The sequence below is a fragment of the Electrona antarctica genome (genome assembly GCF_951216825.1).
Source record: "Electrona antarctica genome assembly, contig: scaffold_678, whole genome shotgun sequence".
NCBI classification, from domain to species: Eukaryota; Metazoa; Chordata; class Actinopteri; order Myctophiformes; family Myctophidae; genus Electrona; species Electrona antarctica.
In genome coordinates, this window is record NW_027637911.1 from 1 (window position 1) to 21,686 (window position 21,686).

The 21,686-nt window shown below is 42.4% G+C and overlaps 1 protein-coding gene across 1 annotated transcript; it reads left to right on the top strand.

Moving 5' to 3' along the window:
* Positions 1–2,412: 2,412 nt before the first annotated feature.
* On the top strand, positions 2,413–19,588 carry LOC306918573 (caspase recruitment domain-containing protein 8-like; the record flags this gene model as incomplete). Its single annotated transcript, XM_079531466.1, has 6 exons — positions 2,413–2,475; positions 3,242–3,456; positions 13,441–13,688; positions 16,297–16,419; positions 16,858–16,996; positions 19,119–19,588. Coding segments are annotated over 6 exons (1,123 nt in total), but the record flags the coding sequence as incomplete, so codon positions are not given.
* Positions 19,589–21,686: the final 2,098 nt, after the last annotated feature.

Sequence of the window (21,686 nt, forward strand, 5' to 3'; positions counted from 1 at the left end):
ATATGCCAGGGGACCCCCAAATTAACACTAATCAGCCCCGTGGACCCCCTTTGAAAAGATATGCCAGGGACCCCAAATTAACACTAATCAGCCCCGTGGACCCCCTTTGAGAAGATATGCCAGGGACCCCCAAATTAACACTAATCAGCCCCGTGGACCCCCTTTGAGAAGATATGCCAGGGACCCCCAAATTAACACTAATCCAGCCCCGTGGACCCCTTTGAAAAGATATGCCAGGGACCCCCAAATTAACACTAATCAGCCCCGTGGACCCCCCTTTGAGAAGATATGCCAGGGGACCCCCAAATTAACACTAATCAGCCCCGTGACCCCCTTTGAAAAGATATGCCAGGGACCCCCAAATTAACACTAATCAGCCCCGTGGACCCCCTTTGAGAAGATATGCCAGGGGACCCCCAAATTAACACTAATCAGCCCCGTGGGACCCCCTTTGAGAAGATATGCCAGGGACCCCCAAATTAACACTAATCAGCCCCGTGGACCCCCTTTGAAAAGATATGCCAGGGACCCCCAAATTAACACTAATCAGCCCCGTGGACCCCCTTTGAGAAGATATGCCAGGGACCCCCAAATTAACACTAATCAGCCCCGTGGACCCCCTTTGAAAAGATATGCCAGGGACCCCCAAATTAACACTAATCAGCCCCGCGGACCCCCTTTGAAAATACATGCCAGGGACCCCCATAAGAGAAGGTTTTTACGGCTCTAGCAGTGATTCTCAACCTGTTTAATTTCAAGGACCCCCAGTTTGACGTGCATTAGTCTACGGACCCCCATTTAATGGCATTTATATCTCTGGGACCCCCAATTTATATTGTAAAATCAATGTTAATTTAACTCTGAGAGTGTACAAATGGACCCGTTAGGGTCGATTTGGTTCCATTTGTACACTCTCAGAGTTACAGACCCATAAGGGGTCCATTTGGTCCCAAACTATCATTTGACCCCCTGAACTCCCACAAGGACCCCTGGGGGACCCCGGACCCCACTTTTGGAACCACTGCTTTAGCTATTGAAAAATAGCACATCTACAAGCTCATAGCACGGCATCGAGTGCCGCAATACGAGCTTGTAGATCTGCTATTTTTTTTATTTTTTTTCTGAAAACTGATTTAGAAGACATTTAGAAGACATTTAGAAGACATTTAGAAGACATTTAGAAGACATTTAGAGGACATTTAGAGGACATTTAGAAGACATTTAGAAGACATTTAGAGGACATTTAGAAGACATTTAGAAGACATTTAGAAGACATTTAGAGGACATTTAGAAGACATTTAGAAGACATTTAGAAGACATTTAGAGGACATTTAGAAGACATTTAGAAGACATTTAGAAGACATTTAGAAGACATTTAGAGGACATTTAGAAGACATTTAGAAGACATGTGTAGAATCATTTCTCAGGTGAAAATATCTGAGTTATACTTACAGTAGTTGTAAACCAACATATCAAATCAAAGAGTTGTGCACTTGTAGATCAGCTATTTGGACTATTTTAAAATATTCTTTAACTCTTTGAGAGTTTCAAGGATTTCTATATAGTTTTTAGACTTCTCTATGGCAGAATGGAGTTTTTGAATGATTTATTGAAAGTTCTCTGTTGTGAATGTGTGACAACGAAAGACCTTCAGAGAAAGCTTGGCTTGTCTGCTTCCAGGAAAAAAATGAACTGAGTTGATAAAATGTTTAGTTTTTGTGTTGGAAGCCATTTAAAAGAGCCTGCATTTACACTGGGTAGTGTTTCTAGGACAACAAAAAAAGTTATGCCCGGTTGAAGTTTTATTTTCTAAATAACTTTTTTTCTGCTGGGCGTACATAGCCATGCAATATCTCATTTTAAAGGGTGAGTTGTCTAGTTCAATTAAAATAAAATAAAAAGTTTCTCACATGTACCACTGTAGATATTTTGCCATCTATAAATAGCATGGTCAGTCATGATCAATCTGACCTATCCAGCTAAAAGTCCCCCTAGCTCTGAAATGGAACATCATATAAACTCAATTCTTTTTTGGGGTAAAATTAGACATTCTAACGCACATTTTGATATATACCATGTTTACATAGTCTTACCAGTACCTTGTCTATTCATGCATGTATCTCAAAAACCTGTTGTGAAGAAACAGTTTTGATAAAAAACACATCCAAGGACATTGTTTTGATATGACTTTGTGCCCATGATATGTATCAAAATATAGACTTGAATGTATACTGTATTATAACAAAAAATTGGGTTCTTACCATCTACCGTTAGAGTAAATCACAGTTGAAACTCGCTTAGTCAAACAAATGTGTGTGTGTGTGTGTGTGTGTGTGTGTGTGTGTGTGTGTGTGTGCGTGTGCGTGTGCGTGTGCGTGGGTGCGTGCGTGCGTGCGCGTGCGTGCGTTTCAGGCCAGTCGTTCCAACCAGTTTCTCCCCCGTCGTGCACACAGAACACACGACCACTGAATACAGGTCAGTTCTAACCCCTAACACACAGTTCCACTATTATAGTACCAAAAATCCCTTTCTGGCCAAAATGTACAATTTATACGTGTGGTGGGGGGGAGGGGGGCTCAGAGTGCTTCCACTAAGGAAAGTAGGCTTTCTAATGACACGCCCCGCCTTTGTTTTGGTGAGTAGCAAAAACGTTATTTTTATTTACGCTAAAGACGAGAGGCTGGTCTGCATTCATGCGAGCGGCGGAAGTCGAGAGTAACATAGCTCTAAATGCAATGCATTAGAGCTATGGACCAGAGCATTAGAGCTATGGACCAGAGCATTAGAGCTATGGACCAGAGCATTAGAGCTATGGACCAGAGCATTAGAGCTATGGACCAGAGCATTAGAGCTATGGACCAGAGCATTAGAGCTATGGATCAGAGCATTAGAGCTATGGACCAGAGCATTAGAGCCATGGACCAGAGCATTAGAGCTATGGACCAGAGCATTAGAGCTATGGACCAGAGCATTAGAGCTATGGACCAGAGCATTAGAGCTATGGACCAGAGCTAGGTTAAGGTTTGGGTGAGGGTTAGGGTTAGGTTTAGGGCTAACGCTAACCTAACCCTAACCCTCATATGTGTCCCAGGTTCCCGTGCCCCGGGGCGGGGCTGTTCCAGTGCAGTGACACCAGGTTGGGTTAGGGTTAGGGTTAGGTTTAGGGTTAGGTTTAGGGTTAGGGTTAGGTTTAGGGTTAGGGCTAACGCTAACCTAACCCTAACCCTCATATGTGTCCCAGGTTCCAGTGCCCCGGGGCGGGGCTGTTCCAGTGCAGTGACACCAGGTTGGTGTTTGGAACATGGAGGGGAGGAGACGTTCTCTACAGGACTGTTCAGTGGGAGGAGAGATGTCTCCCGTCAACAGGAAGGACTCCCGCAGGTCCTCTGTTTGACATCCAGTGTCCTCAGAACGCTGTCTGCCAGCTACACCTGCCACACTGTGCCATCACACCTGGTGAGTCAGCTACACCTGCCACACTGTGCCATTACACCTGGTGAGTCAGCTACACCTGCCACACTGTGCCATCACACCTGGTGAGTCAGCTACACTTGCCACACTGTGCCATCACACACAAGGACAGTGACGTGAGACACACAGGTGGAACCAGGTAGTCATCAGGCCAGTGGGTGAGTGGGCGTGGCCTTTACATAGATTTTGCATTACATTCACCCATTCACACACCTTTACATAGATTGTGCATTACATTCACCCATTCACACACCTTTACATAGATTGTTCATTACATTCACCCATTCACACACCTTTACATAGATTGTGCATTACATTCACCCATTCACACACCTTTACATAGATTGTTCATTACATTCACCCATTCACACACCTTTACATAGATTGTGCATTACATTCACCCATTCACACACCTTTACATAGATTGTTCATTACATTCACCCATTCACACACCTTTACATAGATTGTTCATTACATTCACCCATTCACACACCTTTACATAGATTGTTCATTACATTCACCCATTCACACACCTTTACATAGATTGTTCATTACATTCACCCATTCACACACCTTTACATAGATTGTTCATTACATTCACACATTCACACACCTTTACATAGATTGTGCATTACATTCACCCATTCACACACCTTTACATAGATTGTTCATTACATTCACCCATTCACACACCTTTACATAGATTGTTCATTACATTCACCCATTCACACACCTTTACATAGATTGTTCATTACATTCACCCATTCACACACATTTACATAGATTGTTCATTACATTCACCCATTCACACACCTTTACATAGATTGTGCATTACATTCACCCATTCACACACCTTTACATAGATTGTTCATTACATTCACCCATTCACACACCTTTACATAGATTGTTCATTACATTCACCCATTCACACACCTTTACATAGATTGTTCATTACATTCACCCATTCACACACCTTTACATAGATTGTGCATTACATTCACCCATTCACACACCTTTACATAGATTGTTCATTACATTCACCCATTCACACACCTTTACATAGATTGTTCATTACATTCACCCATTCACACACCTTTACATAGATTGTTCATTACATTCACCCATTCACACACACATTCACACACCGATGGCAGAGGAAACCATGCAAGGCACCAACCTGCCCATCGGGAGCAATCAGGGGTTCAGAGTCTTGCTCAAGGACACTTCCACACTAACTCTGGGGGAGCCCACAGGGATCGAACTGGGAACCTTGCGGTTACCATCCGGCCACTCATAACTCATAACATAACATAGCTCATAACATGTCTACGGTAGATTTTTATGAAACATAAACTTTACAGATAGTAAGTGTAAGAGCCACTTTATGAGTTCATGTCATGTTGACCTAGTTTGCTTGATTGAGCCTATTCTGTGCAGCAGTGTTTGATTTCATGTTGATTAGTGCAGCAGAGTATTCCTTTTACTGCCTTGCTTAGGTTGGTCAGCTCTTGATTGAATGTTTGTGATTGGTGCTCCTTTTTCTTTGATGTCTATATTACCCTCCTGTCCTGTTTTAGTTTTGTCAGAAGCTGTGAAGTGAAGTAGAGAGAGCACATGTTTTTCTACCACATGTTATCCCCACCATGTAACCTTACTAAGACATTTTGTACAACCTGTAATTTTTCCTTTACATCAAGTAAAGTGTTACAACTGGTACCACGTGCGTCAGATTATTTGTGCTCACAGCTTTGGAAGGTAATATATTTTGAAAAGTGAACAGAAAATATACGCCTCTATATTAGTAGAAAAACCGCTCTTTGGATCGACTGAAGATTTAAGGACATTGTTGGATTCCAAGATAATTACCAGCCTATTTTTGGATATCGTTTTGAGGAATTCTTCAACACAGCTCAGTGGAACACTCTTTTGGATGAAAAACAACTTCAAAGGTAAAAAAGTTAAAGGAGAAAAGAACAGATTCTCAGCTGTTAAATCCTACAGCCTCTGAGGTTAATTGACCCAAGCTACCCAGTGACTTTATTCATTTCTCTGTGTAAAACAAGTGGCCATTGAAGACTCTGCGTGTTCAGAAATTGTTATGCATGTTGTCTGAAGAGAAGAAGTAAATACTTTTTATTCTTTTGCATAAAATTTACGCACTGTTTTTCTGACATGATGGCTGAAGATAAAGAGAAATTTGACACTGCAGAAATGGAAGCTAAAAGAAAGAGTAAGCCAACTGAGAAAGCTTTGGAGGATAAACTGCATAGGCTTATTGGAGCTAGGAGAGGAAAATTAGCCCAAATAACCGGTAAAATGAACCAAGTTGAAAGTCTGATGAGTGATACTGCCAATCTGCACACAGTGCAAGGCATTGTGAACTATGATGTCAATACTCTTGTTGCCGAGTTTGAAGAGCTCACTAGGCAGATAGGAGATCTTCTGCCCGAAGAGGAAAAGTATGCTGATATAGGAAACTGGTTTGAACCGAAGATGCTGAATATAACTCAGTTTAAAGACACAGCTAGGCAATGGATGGATGATCAGGAACATTCGGCACTTGATGAGGAAGAAGAGGAAGTGGAGGATGATATAGGACCTGATGATAGTGCATCACAAGTGACTGTTCATTCAAAGGGTTCAGAACGCACATCTGTCATATCCACTCGGTCATCAGTTCGAGCTGCTAAAGAAGCAAAGCTAGCTGCATTAGTTGAACGTGCCTCAGCTTTAGAGGAGAAACAGAAGCTGGAATTGGAGGTAGCACGTATGAAAGCCCAGCTAGACAAGCTGAACTTGGATGCAGAGATTGCTGAACAAAGAGCTCAAGTGAGAGTACTGAGGGAGTATGAAGGAAGGGATGGCATGAACAGTTATGTCCGCTCACATGTGGCAGGTAGAGCACAAGCAAAGGAAGAAAATAAAATGTATGATCGCTCACATGTGTCAAGCAAAGCTCGAATAAAAAAAGAGACAATAAGCCATCCAACCACTAACACAGCTGTAACTAGAAGCAAGGTCACAACCAAGTTACCACAAGTTACAGAGACACAGCATGTGAGGCCAAGGCACACATACACCAATGACAGGCAACAGCTTGATAGAAGCAATGATGGCATTCTTCAAGTAATGGAGAAACAGAATGCAATCACAGAACTACTAGTTAAGCAGCAGTCCAAGGCCCAGCTTCCAGTTAAAGAGATTGCAGTGTTTAAAGGTAATCCACTTGCCTATAGATCGTTTATCAGAGCGTTCAAACAAGCAATTGAACAGAGAACTGATGATGACCAGGACAAGTTATATTACTTGCAACAGTACACTTCAGGAGAACCGCAAGACCTTGTGCGTAGTTGCGAACACATGCCACCGCACAGAGGATTCAAGGAAGCAAAACGACTGCTTGAGAGACATTACGGAGATGAGTTGATGATTGCTAGTGCTTACATTGACAAAGCTCTGAATTGGCCACAAATAAAATCCGAAGATGGAAAAGCACTGAACACATATGCTGTATTCCTGACTGGCTGTCGTAACACAATGGAAGATGTGGCATTCATGGAGGAAATGGATAATCCCACAAATATGAGGATGGTGGTATCCAAATTGCCATACAAAATGAGGGAAAGATGGCGTGATGCAGCATTCCAAGTCATGGAAAGAAGAGGACACAGAGCAAAATTTGCTGATCTTGTCAACTACATTGAGCGTCAAGCTAAAGTAGCAATGGATCCACTCTTTGGAGACCTCCAAGACAGTCGCACATCTACAGCAGCGAAAAGCCATGAAAGGGGAAAACCTGACAAAAGTGGAGCAAATAGAAGCAGCTTTGCTACCAATGTGTCTGTGGAACAGAAAAGGCCAGATGCAACAGTTAGGCAAGCCAATCCAACTAAAGCAGCCAACGCCTTCGAGACCCCATGTCTTTTCTGTCAGAAGAATCACACATTAGAATCGTGCAGACAGATTAAAGGGATAGCACACAATGAACGTGTTGAATTCATAAAGACAAAAGGCCTTTGTTTTGGATGTTTAACACGAGGCCACCTCAGTAAAACTTGCAAGAAGAGGATGGAATGCAAACAGTGCTCAGGTAGACACCCAGACATTCTTCACCAAGAGAAAGAAGCCATTAAAACAAATGTGTCAACAAGAACTAACAGCACTCCGAGCGAAGACATCACAGGCACTCAAAGATCTGTTCCACAAGAAATAGTTGGCTACACCGGGGGCGGAGAGACCAATTGTATGCTATCAATTGTGCCAGTGAAAGTCAAGTCCCTTAGCAGTGGAAGGTCTGTGGACACATACGCTTTTATGGACCCTGGCAGTACAGCGACGTTCTGCACAGAGGAGCTCAGAAAGAAGCTGAACTTAAAAGGGAAGCTGACTCAGATCCTATTGAGCACAATGGGCCAAGATAAACCAGATGGACCGAAGCTGGTTAACAGTTACAAGATTTCTGACCTGGAGGTGTGTGGTTTGGAGGAGAGTACGTGTCTTCAGTTACCTAAAGTCTACACACACGATAGCATCCCGGTTCAGAAAGAAAACATACCCAGTCAACAACACCTGCAAAAATGGCCTTACCTGAATGAAGTATGCCTACCACACATTGACGCAGATGTGGGCCTTCTCATAGGAGCCGACAATCCAAAGGCAATGGAGCCGTGGCACATAATAAATAGTCGAGATGAAGGACCCTATGCTGTTAAGACTGTACTGGGCTGGATGGTGTGTGGACCTGCAAAGAACGAAGACGAACACTCCAAGAATACGACAGCTCACTACAACATCAACCGAATCTCAGTGTTGGAAGTAGAACAGTTATTGGTGCAGCAGTATAACACAGACTTTCCAGAGCATCATTACGATGACAAGGAGGAGATGTCTCAGGAAGACAAAAAGTTTATGCTGTCAGTGCAAGAGACCACAGAACATGTGGATGGACATTACTGTGTTGGACTTCCGCTGAGAAACAAAGATGCTAAAATGCCAAACAACCGCTGTGTGGCAGAACATCGAGCTACTAGCTTGAAGAACAAACTGAGAAGGAATGAAGTGTTTCTTGATGACTACAAAGGATTCATGAAAACCATACTCGACAAGGGTTATGCAGTAGAAGTTCCACAAGAACAACTTGATCGTGACGACAACAGAGTCTGGTATGTCCCACACCACGGGGTGTATCACCCGAAGAAAAAGAAGCTGCGCGTGGTCTTTGACTGCACAGCATCCTTCCAGAATGTGTCGCTGAATGGTCAGTTGATGCAAGGACCTGACCTCACCAATACACTCATTGGTGCCTTAATGAGGTTTCGGGAAGAACCAATTGCGATGATGGCAGACATTGAGTCAATGTTCTATCAAGTGAGAGTTCCGGAAACGGATGCCGATCTGCTGCGCTTTTTGTGGTGGCCAGAAGGCGACCTAGACGCAAGGATGAAAGAGTATAGGATGACGGTGCATATCTTTGGAGCGACATCATCTCCTAGCGTTGCATCCTACGCATTACGAAGAACAGCAGAGGATAGGCGAGACACTGCAGACACACAAGCTGTGGAAACAGTTCTGCACAACTTCTACGTAGATGATTGTTTAAAATCAGTGGCTACAGAAGAAGGAGCAGTTGTCTTGGTGCAGAACCTTCGTGACTTGTGCGCGCAGGGAGGTTTTAACCTCACGAAATGGGTAAGCAATAGCAGAAAAGTGTTGTCATCCATACCTGCAGAGCACAGAGCCAGCGAGCTAAAAGACTTGGATCTCACTCATGATGCTCTACCCACTGAACGAGCCCTTGGGGTACAGTGGTGCATCGAAGATGATACGTTTACGTACAGTATCAAGCAGAATGACAAGCCATTGACCAGAAAAGGTATGCTTTCTGTCGTAAACTCCATCTATGACCCTCTTGGCTTTCTGGCGCCATTTGTACTTCCTGCCAAGCTTCTCCTGAGGGAACTGTGTAAAGACAAGCTAGAGTGGGATGAAGAAGTCAGCGGTTGGAAGGCTGATCAATGGTGTAAGTGGATTGAAGATCTCACTAACCTCTCAGACTTCACCATAAGCAGATGTGTTAAACCTGCCGACTTTGGAAACACAGTGGAAGCACGATTGCACCACTTTTCTGATTCAAGTGAAGATGCTTATGGCACAACATCTTACCTTGTCCTGACAAATGAGGAAGGCAGAAGTCATTGTTCTTTGTTGATGGGGAAATCCAGAGTAGCCCCACTTAAACAGATCACTATCCCAAGACTTGAGTTAACCGCAGCTGTTGTGGCAGTGAAAGTGGACAAGATGCTACGAGAAGAAATACAAATCCCACTTCAGCAGTCTACTTTCTGGACTGACAGTACAACAGTTCTCAAGTACATAGACAGTGAGACAGCTCGTTTCAAAACTTTTGTGGCAAACAGGGTTGCTCTAATTCGAGAGGCTACCAAACCATCGCAATGGAGGTACGTCAGATCATCACAGAATCCTGCTGATCAGGTCACCAGAGGAATGAACGCCAAGAGCTTCATGGAAAGTGAAACATGGTTGAACGGGCCACAGTTTCTGTTGCAGCCAGAAAGTGAATGGCCACAGAGACCAGACAATGTGACTCAAAATCTGCAAAACGACCCAGAGGTCAAGAACATCACAGTGAATACCATCACAGCTGAAGAAAAGCCTGACCCTGTCAACAGCTTGCTTCAGTACTACTCAAAATGGGACCGACTCAAAAGAGCAGTAGCTTGGATGTTGAGAGTCAAGGAAATGTTGATCCATCTGAAAGACAAAAGAAAAGAGTTACAAAGCTCAATACTTCAGTTGGAACAGGATCCAGAGAAACAGAAGGTGCTTATCGAACAGCACATGGAAAAGTACAAATCTACCTTGGAAAAGAGAACACTTACCTTGGAACAGTTGATGGATGCAGAAACAGAAATCATCCGATACAGTCAAGGTCAAAGCTTTCCTGAAGAGCTGAAGGCTCTCCGCAGTAATCTGTCAATCAAAGGAAACAGTCCGTTGTACAAGCTGGACCCCACTTTACAAGATGGCATGTTGAGAGTTGGAGGACGGCTGAACAGATCCGCTCTGCCAGAGGAGGCAAAGCATCCAGCGATCATCTCAAAGCACTCCAGAGTTGCCACTCTCATCTTGCAAGATGTTCATGAAAAGATTGGACATTGCGGGCGCAACTACATGTTGTCGCAGCTGAGACAAAGATTTTGGATCCCTCAAGCAAATTCAGCTATCCGGAGTATGATATCAGAATGCACGGTCTGTAGGAGACTCAGAGGTCGACTTGGAGAACAAAAGATGGCAAATCTGCCTGAGGATCGTCTTCTACCAGATAAGCCACCTTTCACCAATGTAGGCGTCGACTACTTTGGACCCTTTGATGTCAAACGGGGCCGGGGTACCGTCAAAAGATATGGTGTGATATTTACCTGCCTTACCATCAGAGCAGTGCACATTGAAGTAGCGGACAGTCTCGACACCAGTTCCTGCATCAATGCTCTGCGGCGGTTCATAAGCAGAAGAGGCCAGGTCAGCATCATGCGCTCCGACAATGGCACAAATTTTGTTGGCGCTGAAAAAGAATTGCGAGAGGCCATTGGAAACCTGAACCAAACACAGATTGAAAAGGCTATGCAGAAGAAGGGCATCAAATGGATTTTCAATAGTCCAGCTGCTTCCCACCAAGGAGGAGTTTGGGAGCGACAAATCCGTACTATACGAAGGATTCTCAGTGCCCTGGTGAAGGAACAGACCCTCACCGACGACAGTCTTCAAACACTCATGTGTGAGGCTGAAAGCATAATTAATAGCCGACCTATCACAAGCCCATCAGATGATCCGCACGATATTGAGGCTTTGACACCCAACCATTTGCTGCTGTTGAAAGGACAGCCCAGCATGCCACCAGGAACCTTCACCAAGGATGATGTGTATGCAAGAAGACGGTGGAGGCAAGTGCAATATCTTGCAGATTTATTCTGGAAGAGATGGACTCATGAATACCTGCCTCTTCTCCAGGAGAGGCAGAAGTGGACAAAGCTGAAAAGAAACTTCATGACTGGAGATGTAGTGCTCGTGGTTGACAATTCAGCCCCACGAAACACTTGGACAATGGGAAGAATTATCCAAACCATACCTGACTCCAGCGGAACGGTGCGCAGAGTGAAGCTGCAAACGAAAACCAGCACTCTGGAGAGGCCGATACAGAAACTGTGCTTGCTGCAAGAAGCAGTGTGAACTCAAGAGGACCACAGGATGAAGACATGTGAAGACAAAGACAAATCCACAGTCCTTGTGAAGACAAAGACAAATGAGTGTTAGAATTAGAATTGTTTATTGCATGCTTAATAGATTTAAGTTAACTGGCTCCTAGTATTTTTTGTGAATTTGATAATTGCTTAATTGTATTGCGTAACCAATTAGGGGCCGGATATGTAAGAGCCACTTTATGAGTTCATGTCATGTTGACCTAGTTTGCTTGATTGAGCCTATTCTGTGCAGCAGTGTTTGATTTCATGTTGATTAGTGCAGCAGAGTATTCCTTTTACTGCCTTGCTTAGGTTGGTCAGCTCTTGATTGAATGTTTGTGATTGGTGCTCCTTTTTCTTTGATGTCTATATTACCCTCCTGTCCTGTTTTAGTTTTGTCAGAAGCTGTGAAGTGAAGTAGAGAGAGCACATGTTTTTCTACCACATGTTATCCCCACCATGTAACCTTACTAAGACATTTTGTACAACCTGTAATTTTTCCTTTACATCAAGTAAAGTGTTACAACTGGTACCACGTGCGTCAGATTATTTGTGCTCACAGCTTTGGAAGGTAATATATTTTGAAAAGTGAACAGAAAATATACGCCTCTATAGTAAGAGGATAATTCAAGCTTCCCGTACAGCTGCAATGTTGGTGAGTTTGACGTTATTTAATACAATCAGAAAGGACTTTTCTGATTGGATGAATGAGCTGTCAATGGGAAGTTGCACCTAGTTAGCACCTTGCTGGCAAGATGGATGCCGTGTACATCAAGGTCAATTGGACACATTCCATCCGTAGGACGTCTGGAAACGTCGATTGGATTCCAATCGAGGGATGTATTGGACGTGTGTACAGTTTGTACACGTCCTAGCGTCCTAGCATCCTCAATGATACCAGGCGAGAGAAGAATATTCTGAATTTTTTCCTTTTTTAAATTTTTCAGTCCGACTCTCGGCCACCGCCCTTCGCGCTCTAGGGTCATATTAGCTTACCGTTGACTTAGCTGTTAGCACGGCAGAACGAATGCCTCGTCTCTCCGTGGTTTTGATCTGATGGATATACTAGCGCTTCATTTCTGCTCCTCATCCGCCTCTCCCTCAAAATATGAACGCTTTTTGGTGAGTTAGACCCCCCCCCCCCCCCCCCCTTGCAAGATTTACTTAGCTCTGCTCCAGACATTATACTATATCCTTTTACAAAACCTTTTTTTATTTTAATAGAGAGATAACTCGGGATGTTCATATTCATGTTGTACATTTAATATTAGACCTTATAATGAAATAAAACGGAATGTGCACTGTCTCTCTCTGTCTCTCTCTCTCTCTGTCTCTCTCTCTCTCTCTTTCACTCTCACACACACACACGCACGCGCGCGAGCGCGCACACGCACACAGTCACACACACACACACCACATGTTCACATGTTTCGGCCCTGAAATGTGTACGTTTGTTTGGCAACTGTTTTTCCAAGCAAATACAAAATATGCGGACATATTTTATTTTATTGAAATGTGCTCTTACGCAATAATATGTTGAAATCTGTGAAGGGATGTTGTATTTGATCAAAGTATCTGACAACAGAGTCATGAATATGTCTTCCTCCTAAACTGTGACTGTTTATGCATGTTATTGTTAATAAATACATCACATGCTTCTTTTGAGCTTTTAACCCTAAAATGGAATCTACAATGTTTTAACTTTCCACAGGTGATGTGGACCTTTGTGTGGCCAACGTCACAGATGGCGCAGCGTACCTCTTGGAGCCACAGAAAGTGACCCAGACTCACGTGGTTTTAAATGTGGACCACCTGTCTCTGTATGGACTCCTGTGGAAGAAGATTAAGGAGTATTTCTGTCCAACATCTGGTCAAGTTCTGCTGTTCCTTCAACCTCCAGGACGTCAAACACAGAGACTGAATGTGTTAATGCTGCCGGGGAATTTGCCTGTCAAAGAGGTAACATACAGTATTGTCTGTTAAGAAGCATCTTAGTTCTTTATAGACTTATTGAAGTAGCTTTTGAACAGACACACAGAGGCTAGTCTGTAGGTTGTAGACACATTTTAGACCAAAGTTTATCTACTGCATGGTGCCTATAAGAAGACAAAGTAGTTATAATACAAATACAATATCTTGGTATCCATGGTAACACAGAGCAGGGATGGCGCTTGTTAATATTTGAGGGGTATACACAGGTTTAATGTTTGTCTTTAGTTCAATTTTTGTTTGTTTTGTAAATGCCATTGACAATGAAGGGAACATTTACGTCATAATGTGTCATTACGTCATATTGTCTCTTTATTGTTAATGGCGTTGAATGTTTGTCTGTTTGTTTTCCATCACCATTACATCACCTAATCAACATGAGTTAGACTTTAATATATTAGCGACCCTCACTTCACACAGGTGTGATTTTTTTGAGTGGTGCAAACCACTCCAACAACCAGCTTTGTCTGTATGTGTCTATGTATGTGTGTACCTGTACCTGTACGTGGGACCCCAAAAAATGAGCATGGTTACTATGGTCACTGACATTACGTCAGACCACAGCTGATCAGGCTATATAAGACCTTGCACCACTTATAATGAAATAAAACGGAATGTGCACTGTCTCTCTCTGTCTCTCTCTCTCTCTCTCTGTCTCTCTCTCTCTCTCTCTTTCACTCTCACACACATTTCCGGGTAGGCTGCATCTGCCCGCAGCCCGTCGCACAACAGAAACTGAACGTTAATTACGTTTATTTTAATTTTATTGATATATAATGTATCGTGGTTAGTACGAGTCGAGTCACCACCAGCTGAGCTTACGTCAACGAGGAATCTCAGGAACGCAATATGTTGACAGCTGGGCGTGACGTATATGCTCAGCGACATTGCATTCATATGTAGTTTCAAGGCTTTTGCGGTCACATTAATTCCATTTTCTCCAGAAACTGGCTGTATCAAATATGAATGGACATCGACGCACAGCCACTCCCCTGACAGAAAGGCCGGGGTGGTCGGTTTATTTTTCAAACACAGTTCTTATATGAAGCGACATAAAATCGCCCTATGGAGATTTCAATACAAATAAAAAATCACACGTGTGAACTGAGTGGTGTAAGGTTTTATATAGCATGATCAGCTGTGGTCTGACGTAATAAGGTATTATATAGCCTGATCAGCTCTGATCTGACGTAATGAAATCACACCCGGATGTGATTTCACAACTGGCTTTTTTTGTGCAGAGAAAATGACCACGGTTGCTACGGTCATCCAGTTCACCCGGGTGTGATTTAATTACGTCAGAAATTATTTTGAACATAGCAACCGTGGTCATTTTTTTCTGCACACAAAAGCCAGTTGTAGGAGTGGTTTACACCACTCAAAAATACCCGAACCTGTGTGTTGGTGCCCTCTACTGAAAGTGACGTCAGACTTCGGTGCTCTATATGTGTACCACACAGCACTGGTTGGCAGGTATCAATACACTTTTAGATTTATTTATTGATCGCCTCTTGTCTTGATTGTTTAAACATGACATCATGGGCCGCTATACTCGATAACAGGCTTGATAAGTCCAAAGTTTATTGATACCGGGTACTGGATAAGCACAAAGCTTATTGATACCGGGTACTCAATAAGCACACAGCTTATTCATACCGGGTACTCGATAAGCACAAAGCTTATTGATACCGGGTACTCGATAAGCACAAAGCTTATTGATACCGGGTATTCGATAAGCCCCAAAGCTTATTGATACCGTAAAATCTGAATCCCCCACCCACCCCTGTTTCCCCTCACTGTATATATTTCTTTTCCCTTTTTACCTCCTATGATGATTTATTTTTGACCTTATAGTTGTGTATATTCGTACGTCTAAATGTTTAGATGAATTGAAAATGGTGGGCCCTCTTGTAAACAAGTGTAATGCTTTATGGTGTCGTCCACTCACAGTTAACAGTTTTGTATTGAGTTGTACTTGAAATGTACTGTAATTCTGCAAACTGTTAATAAATCAATCAATCAATCAAAACCGGGTACTCGATAAGTCCAAAGCTTATTGATACCGGGTACTCGATAAGTCCAAAGCTTATTGATACCGGGTACTCGATAATCCCAAAGCTTATTGATTCCGGGTACTCGATAAGTCCAAAGCTTATTGATACCGGGTACTCGATAAACCCAAAGCTTATTGATACCGGGTACTCGATAAGCCCAAAGCTTATTGATACCGGGTACTCGATAAGCCCAAAGCTTATTGATACCGGGTACTCGATAAGCTTGTTATCTGTTTTTTCCGGGTATCGGGTATCGAGCTCCATCCCTAACAAAGACTAGTGAAGTATCTTGTCAACAGTACACAGCCTGTAAAACGTGTCATTTTTATGGCATGAATTCTTCTAGTTTATAGGATTTCTTTATTCAGATCCATAGAATGTTTTTCTGCACTATTTGTATTTTGTTTTTTCTTTTATGAATTTCTGCTGACCGCTTTAAATAGGAGAAACACTTTTTGTTTCTAAAGCTGCTTGCAGATGGAAAACAAATCTTGAATCTTGATTTTTGTGTTGTGTCATTGTAGGTGAAGACATTCTATCAAGAGTGCAGTGACCTGAAGGAATGCCTGGTCAGAACCTCCAACTGTATTCTGTCTCCAAACCAGGTCTACAGACTGCAATGTGCCTCACATGAAGTAGAACCTGAGGTATCACACATTGAAACGACAACCTGAGTTTATTATATGTTAAAGGACATGATAATGTAACTAATACTACTAGTAATACTACTAGTACTCAGTGGCACCAGGGGAGGACAAAATGGCATAGAAATAGGCAAATAACCCACACGTAACCGCAAAAATGTCAGCGTGTGCGTGCGCCACACGGGCGTACTACGCACGCACGGGCAAGTCGTGCGTCGTGAGCTTGCCATACCTTAGTTTTAGCTGAAATGATGCCACTGCTAGTACTACTAATACCAATACTAGTATAATTGAGGTGCTAGCCCTTAATGCATGCCTTTGTTTAGGGTAGTGAATGACACCGTAAGATGTCATGGGGGTGATATAAATACTGCCCTCACTGCGAACCTCACTTCACACAAGTGCGATTTCTTTACACAATAATTGCATCTCTTTTTTCAGAGTGAAACATATTATCCGCACTATGGACCAAATTACCATCCAACATTTAAGGTGACGATGAATCTCAACGCAGAAGTCTCGTTGGCATTACTGGGTCCTGAGAGCAACCAGGTCTGGAAGGATGCCATTGAACTGGAAGGTAAACATAGTTACCGGTATTCTGTTTAATTTAAGCATCATTATACTTTAACTGTTGAACTGGAAGGTACTGTTAAATATAGTTCCGTATCTTCCCCATCATAACTCTTTGGGATTTGACCCCTGACACTTTTCTTCTTTGAAATGCTTTATTTGGGAATACCCCTTGATATACAATATCTCGTTTTCGAGAGGGTCCTCACGCGTAGCCTACAGTCAATACAAGGTAATTAACAGAAAAATAAAAAGGAGAAAAAACAAACAAACAAACGTTACAACACAACACAAAAACAGGGTATAAGCACAATAGGAACAAGCAATAGCATAGATGGATAATTTGTTCTGTCAAATATCATTGTCTTTTGGTGTGATAACTGACCACTGCAGGACTCCGGTCAGATTTCAACTCTTTACTGATGAGGCATTGCATTATTGGTGCATCAAATAAACAGAAATGTCTGAAAGAACACACACACACACACACACACACACACACACACACACACACACACACACACACACACACACACACACACACACACACACACACACACACACACACACACACACACACACACACACACACACATAAAGAATGATCAATGAATTAACTGTTGAGATAAACCAAAGCAATGTTGTCATACAGTGACTGGATTCAAGTGTCATCAGATGACAGATGTGTTTGTAAAGGTTGTTACCAAGTGGGATCGTAGATCGGCTGTTTGTCAGTAATAAAACCATAAAAATGACATAATGGACATGAGGCAGACTTGCAGGTGAAAGATAAGTTTAATTAATTCCAGGCCTGGACAACATAAATTAAATAAGTGAAAAAAAGAACTAAAATAACATAAGTCAACATAATTTAGCAGAGAGGTAGTGGAGTCAACCTCTCCCCATGGCAGCCCCCTCTCTACTGAGCCATTTCCCCTTTATATAGACTCCTGACTCCACCCCTGGCTAAGCAGTCAGCAAATCACAACGCATTTAGTAACACACAAGACACTCCCCCTAAAGCAATCAATCAGAGCTCTCTTCAGGCAATCAAGGCAGCGTCCCAATTACAGCATCTGCATAGATAAACACAAGTGTATTAGATTCACATGTCACAGCAGAATGTGCACCTTCTGTGGGACTGAGAATCAACTTGTTACAAATACAATACAGAAACAATACAATGAATGTGTATTGTTGAACAACATTACTCTGACAGAGGCTGCTCTGTCACAAAGGTTTTTTCTCATACTGTATCCTACTGTATTTACATTTTACAGTAAGCAAGAACACAACATGAAAAACATAAAAAGTAGTCATCAAGAATCATACATAAGCTAAGAACCTAACATCCATCTAAGAGTGGAATATCTTTGAAACTATGAGTATACACTATAGAGTGCTCTGTCTACATAAAATGCTATCTAAGTTACATAAGTTGAGCCTTTGCATACGCCTGTAAGGTCGTCAAGGCTAGGGCAAGTGCTACGGGTTAAGATGGAGTCTGAAGAGGTGGGTTTTCAGACTACGGCGGAAGATTGGGAGTGAGTCTGTAGTTCTGACTGCAATGGGAAGTTCATTCCATAGTTTAGATTGGGAGCGAGTCTGTAGTTCTGACTGCAATGGGAAGTTCATTCCATAGTTTAGATTGGGAGTGAGTCTGTAGTTCTGACTGCAATGGGAAGTTCATTCCATAGTTTAGATTGGGAGTGAGTCTGTAGTTCTGACTGCAATGGGAAGTTCATTCCATAGTTTAGATTGGGAGTGAGTCTGTAGTTCTGACTGCAATGGGAAGTTCATTCCATAGTTTAGATTGGGAGTGAGTCTGTAGTTCTGACTGCAATGGGAAGTTCATTCCATAGTTTAGATTGGGAGTGAGTCTGTAGTTCTGACTGCAATGGGAAGTTCATTCCATAGTTAGATTGGGAGTGAGTCTGTAGTTCTGACTGTAATGGGAAGTTAATTCCATAGTTTAGATTGGGAGTGAGTCTGTAGTTCTGACTGCAATGGGAAGTTCATTCCATAGTTTTGGAGCCAGGGATCAGCTTTCCTGCGTTGGCTGATCTGAGCGCGGTGAGGGTCTGTAGGGTCTGTAGGGTCAACAATAATAACAATATTTTTTCTTCCAGAACACCATCCAGGCTCCGCCCCCAGCCAGCCAGACGCGACGACAGCGATGGCGCCGCGACAGGGAGCGGAGACGTTGCTCTCTGTGCGTTTAGGGTTCATCAAACGAGTGTCAGAGCCGGTGATCCATGCTCTGCTGGACAGACTGCTGGACGAGAACGTCCTCAACGACGCAGAGATGGACTCGGTCAGGCTGGAGAAGGGCAGGACGGAGAGAGCGCGGGAATTAATCGACATGGTGAGAAAGAAAAGCGACAAGGCGTCGGCGAAGATGATCGCCGCGTTTCGCGAAGAGGATCCAACGCTTTACGACGACCTGGGTTTGAACCAACCTTGAGATCTGTCTCGGTTTAGACCTTTGATTGAAACGCACGTACAAAACAAAAGATTGCACAATCGTAGCCAAAAAGAATGACAGAAACTAAACATCGAGCCACAGCAATTAACCCACTTCATCCATTGACCAATCAAAATCAAGCATGCGACCAAGCCGTGTAATGCATACAATGCATATGCATACTGCATTCAGCAGTGTATTTCGGGTGGACATACTGGACACTGGACAGTGCCGCGCTATGAGCTTGTAGATCTGCTATTTTTCAATAGTTAAAGTATAACATAATGCTTAAAACCGTTCCCGTCCTGAATGGGTTAATCTCCTTTATCCCCTCACTGTATATGTTTGTTTTTTCCTTTTTTACCTCCTTTCATGATGATTTCCTGTTTTTGGCTTTATAGAAGTGTTTATTTGTACGTCTCTAAATGTTATGATGAATTGAACAAGGTGGACCCTCTTGTAAACAAGTGTAATGCTTTATGGTGTCGTCCACTCACAGTTAACAGTCTTTGTATTGTGTTGTGCTTGAGATTACAATTACAATTTAGGCATTTAGCAGACGCTCTTAATCCAGAGCGACTTACATTAGGCAAGAACAAAATAAATGTACTGTAATTCTCCAATCTGTTAATAAATACTTCAATCAATCAATCAATGAATTCAGTGAAGCTGGGCAGCTTGTGTGTGTGGGAACCACGTCTGTGTTCAGGTCCATGGGCCTACGGGCCGTCTTTGGCCAGTTTCATGTGTAGATAACCCAGTCATATGTATATACAGCTCCATCGCAATGAATTAGAATATTTTGTAAAAGTTAATTTTCTTCTGTAATATAATTCAAAAAGTGAAACTTTCATAATCATAAATAATGTTATATTCTTTAATTCAACAATAAAACATTTATTATACAGTTGTATTAAATGTTTTATAATCATTTTGTTCAACAATCTCAGACCCAAAACTAAAGAATATTGTTGTCGTCGGATTAGATTTGCTCCACAACTCCATATTGGTGTTGGTACCATTAGGAGAGATAACATGATGTTGGTACCATTAGGAGAGATAACATGGTGTTGGTACCATTAGGAGAGACAACATGATGTTGGTACCATTAGGAGAGATAACATGATGTTGGTACCATTAGGAGAGATAACATGATGTTGGTACCATTAGGAGAGATAACATGATGTTGGTACCATTAGGAGAGATAACATGATGTTGGTACCATTAGGAGAGATAACATGATGTTGGTACCATTAGGAGAGAGAACATGATGTTGGTACCATTAGTAGAGATAACATGGTGTTGGTACCATTAGGAGAGATAACATGATGTTGGTACCATTAGGAGAGATAACATGATGTTGGTACCATTAGGAGGGATAACATGATGTTGGTACCATTAGGAGAGATAACATGATGTTGGTACCATTAGGAGAGATAACATGATGTTGGTACCATTAGGAGAGATAACATGATGTTGGTACCATTAGGAGAGATAACATGATGTTGGTACCATTAGGAAAGATAACATGATGTTGGTACCATTAGGATAGAAAACATGGTGTTGGTACCATTAGGAGAGATAACATGATGTTGGTACCATTAGGAGAGATAACATGGTGTTGGTACCATTAGGAGAGATAACATGATGTTGGTACCATTAGGAGAGATAACATGATGTTGGTACCATTAGGAGAGATAACATGATGTCGGTACCATTAGGAGAGATGGTACCATTAGGAGAGATAACATGATGTTGGTACCATTAGGAGAGATAACATGGTGTTGGTACCATTAGGAGAGATAACATGATGTTGGTACCATTAGGAGAGATAACATGATGTTGGTACCATTAGGAGAGATAACATGGTGGTGGTACCATTAGGAGAGATAACATGATGTTGGTACCATTAGGAGAGATAACATGATGTTGGTACCATTAGGAGAGATAACATGATGTCGGTACCATTAGGAGAGATAACATGATGTCGGTACCATTAGGAGACATAACATGGTGTCGGTACCATTAGGAGAGATAACATGATGCTGGTACCATTAGGAGAGATAACATGATGTTGGTACCATTAGGAGAGATAACATGGTGTTGGTACCATTAGGAGAGATAACATGGTGTTGGTACCATTAGGAGAGATACCATGGTGTTGGTACCATTAGGAGAGATAACATGATGTTGGTACCATTAGGAGAGATAACATGATGTTGGTACCATTAGT